Source organism: Saprolegnia parasitica (genome assembly GCF_000151545.1).
Source record: "Saprolegnia parasitica CBS 223.65 unplaced genomic scaffold supercont2.624, whole genome shotgun sequence".
In the NCBI taxonomy this organism is placed as follows: domain Eukaryota; phylum Oomycota; class Saprolegniomycetes; order Saprolegniales; family Saprolegniaceae; genus Saprolegnia; species Saprolegnia parasitica.
In genome coordinates this window covers 1-2,956 of record NW_012157018.1, presented here as the reverse complement: position 1 = coordinate 2,956, position 2,956 = coordinate 1, and the positions used below count along the sequence as shown (strand labels likewise).

At 56.2% G+C, this 2,956-nt stretch overlaps 3 protein-coding genes across 3 annotated transcripts; 1 reads left to right on the top strand and 2 right to left on the bottom strand.

Annotated features, from left to right (window-relative positions):
• The first annotated feature begins 1,711 nt into the window (after window positions 1-1,711).
• On the top strand, window positions 1,712-2,063 carry SPRG_17331 (hypothetical protein). The gene has a single exon (XM_012356875.1). The coding sequence runs from the start codon at window positions 1,726-1,728 to the stop codon at window positions 2,056-2,058; it is 333 nt and encodes a 110-aa protein (XP_012212265.1). The 5' UTR covers window positions 1,712-1,725; the 3' UTR covers window positions 2,059-2,063.
• Window positions 2,064-2,325: 262 nt separating this feature from the next.
• On the bottom strand, window positions 2,326-2,630 carry SPRG_17330 (hypothetical protein; the record flags this gene model as incomplete). Its single annotated transcript, XM_012356874.1, has 2 exons — window positions 2,326-2,364; window positions 2,502-2,630. 2 exons carry the CDS (start codon window positions 2,628-2,630, stop codon window positions 2,326-2,328), a joined length of 168 nt encoding a protein of 55 aa, XP_012212264.1.
• A 73-nt stretch (window positions 2,631-2,703) lies between these two features.
• On the bottom strand, window positions 2,704-2,941 carry SPRG_17329 (hypothetical protein; the record flags this gene model as incomplete). Its single annotated transcript, XM_012356873.1, has 2 exons — window positions 2,704-2,858; window positions 2,893-2,941. The coding sequence occupies 2 exons, from the start codon at window positions 2,939-2,941 to the stop codon at window positions 2,704-2,706; spliced, it is 204 nt and encodes a 67-aa protein (XP_012212263.1).
• Window positions 2,942-2,956: the final 15 nt, after the last annotated feature.

The window sequence follows — 2,956 nt, the reverse complement described above, 5'->3', positions numbered from 1 at the left end:
CCGAACAGCCTGCTCTTCGTCGGCTTCTCCGGCTCCTCGCCCAACACGAGTGGCCGCGACGTCACCTCGTCCCGCGGATTGCGCTCCTGCCTCCGCCTGCCTAAATCAAGTCCCTCAACCGAGTACACACAACGAAGAAAGTCCGACAATTTTATTTAGCATAGTTTTATCTATTGTAATAGAGGACCCAATTCAACAACAACAACCCAAGGGGGCAGAAGTGGCGAGCGAGACACCACGCATCTTCTGTGCGAGTCGCATGTACACAACCTTGTATTACCGTGCCGCTCGCTGTTTCTGTGTCGTGGGCCCTGTTCAGAATGCGCTAGTGGCTGCGCGTCAAGAATTCAAAAGAAGCACCTCTGGGGACGAGGCACTTGTCTCGTGCAATGGAGCATTAGAATTTCAAGCCATCACGGCTTGTGTCTCTTGATCACAACACCGCAACCGAGACCGCGGCGATTTCTTTGCCCCGCCTGCACAAAAATGCCTTCGTGCTCGGACTAACGTTCGTGCTAGACTAGTTGGTTGGACTTTGTAGGGACGAACCGACCGGTCGATCCTTGCCCGTTGGCAGCCGCCCACGCACCACTTCAGCGCCCATTGCGCCACGGCACTACTCAAGCGACTCGACAACATCACGCTGACTCTCAACATCCCGGCCTTGGACATCCAAAGTACCATAATACCTCAATATCTCCGCGCGCCAGAACCTCAAGTTTACGCTTTTCCGAGTTTCTGGCCGAGCGATACGGCCATGAGCGAGCAGATCGCTTACCGGTAATGCTGCCAGCTTTATTTCACTGGTAGCGCCAATGTACGATCAACGAACATCGCGTCCGCGGTCTAGCGTTGGTTTGGTTCAACAGATTCCCTTGATTTGGCTCATTGTTTTTATTCTGTTACTTGTAAAGAAGACGATGTTCGCAGCAGCGTGTTTGGTACTGAAGTACATGCACACAGCCAAACAGGGCGTGGAATCTACACCCTATCTATATCCACCGCAATCAATCGTGTCTCTCGAGGACCTCCAGAAGCCATGTAGTTTTTCTCCAGATCTAAAGCTTGGAAGAACCTTACCGAGTGCGTTGTCGTGGACCTCACCCGGGGCTGAAAGCGCCTGCAGATGGGCGAGACGCAGATTGCGCAAAACTCTCTCGAGATAGTACGTTCACTTCAACGTCCACGACGTCATCGCACTGCGAGAACGCAACCTACAAGTGATGTCACTGTTGTATAGAGCGACGCAGACCAGCTCGAACGGACAGAACATATAATAGTACTAGAGGTACTAGAGGAACTAGAGTACGTCGCAAATGACATCCGTGTCGAGAATCTATTTTTAGATATTACATTCCCGCCATATTGGTGATCGTGTGGTCTCCCGCGTTCCAAGGCAGACCGATGCAAACATCATGCCGCCCAGCTACGACTGGACCAATCCACCTCCTGGAACCTCCTCCAATACCAATCCTTGCCTCAATATATTCCTCCTTGCTTCTCGCGCTCTCTTTCCCATGCACAAACAACGACTTTTCTTGGACGTGCGATCGGGACGTGGGGTTGCATTGTGATTGGTCGAAAGCATTTTTCTGTTGGCCAATCAAAACCACGGCGGTGTTCCCGAACGGCCGCGAGTTCAGGGTATTTTATTGAATGGTTTTGTTTCTTTTATTATAATTGCCCGTGGAGCCGCTCATTTCGAATTCATTTCCAGCGAGCAGCATGGCCGTCGAGAACAAGCACTTTGCGAGCGAAGCCGCCTTCCAGGCCGAGATCGCCCAGGACAAGTACAAGGACCGCCTCATCGTGATCGACTTTACGGCCTCGTGGTGCCCGCCCTGCCAGTATATCAAGCCGATCTTCCACCGGTACGCCGACGAGACGCCGGACGCCACCTTCTTCCAGATCGACGTGGACGAGAGCGACGAGCTCTCCGAGGCGCTTGGCGTGAGCGCGATGCCCACCTTCCAGTTCTGGCGCAACGGCGTCAAGGTCGAAGCGCTCACGGGCGCCGACAAGGACAAGCTCAAGGCGCTCATTGCGTCGCTCAAGTAATCCCCGTAATTCTACTGAACACGTGACGCGCGACGACGACAACGCAGCCAAGAGGGCATGGACAGCCTCGCCTACATGATTCACACGATGCAGGCCATGGCGTCGTCGCGGCTCCACGGGCAAGGACGACGCAGCGACATGCAAGATCCGGCGACGGCGAGGAGGTGGATAGGAAGTCAGTGGCTTGGTCGCGCTCGAGCGGCCAGCGTCGGCGGATGGTCTGCTGCAAGCACACGAGTAGTACGCCCCGCAGATGCATTCAAGGCGCTACGCGAGAAAGCCACGGAGGGTCCACGAGAACAAAACCTGCACAGATAGTAGTGGCCTCATCTTACAATGGCATGGCAAACACGCTGATGCCAGCGATATTGGAGGTCGACGCAGCTCGGCATGGCCCCACCTTGGCCCTCGTCCACTACGCAGAGGGAGCTAACTGCCTGTACCGCGGTGGGCTCGATGTAGCGCGGCAAGCTCGATGAGCCCACGAACGCCTGGGTCGGGAACTCGGGCCATGGCCCGAGGACGATCGGCATGTCCTCACTCTTCTCGCCATTGACGGCTGGCTTGTTCATGCTGCCTCCTTCAACGCACGCTTACAACACCGAGTATATATATTTTTCATGCAAGCACACACAACACACGTGTTCACTTGAGCCCGTTGCAGACGTGGTCGATGAGCTCGAGCGTCTCGCGTGCGTGCTTGGGCTGGAAGACGAGCGCGGGTCGGAAGCGCAGAGACCGGTCGCCGCAGCCGCCCGATTGGAGCCCCACGCCGCGAAGGCGCGTGACCGCGAGTCGCGCTGCGCCGGCGACGCAAAATCCACGGCCACGTACGTGCCGACCCCCGCACGTTGCTGAGGACGCTCGGGTAGAGCGACGCCAGCTGGTGCAGGCCCTG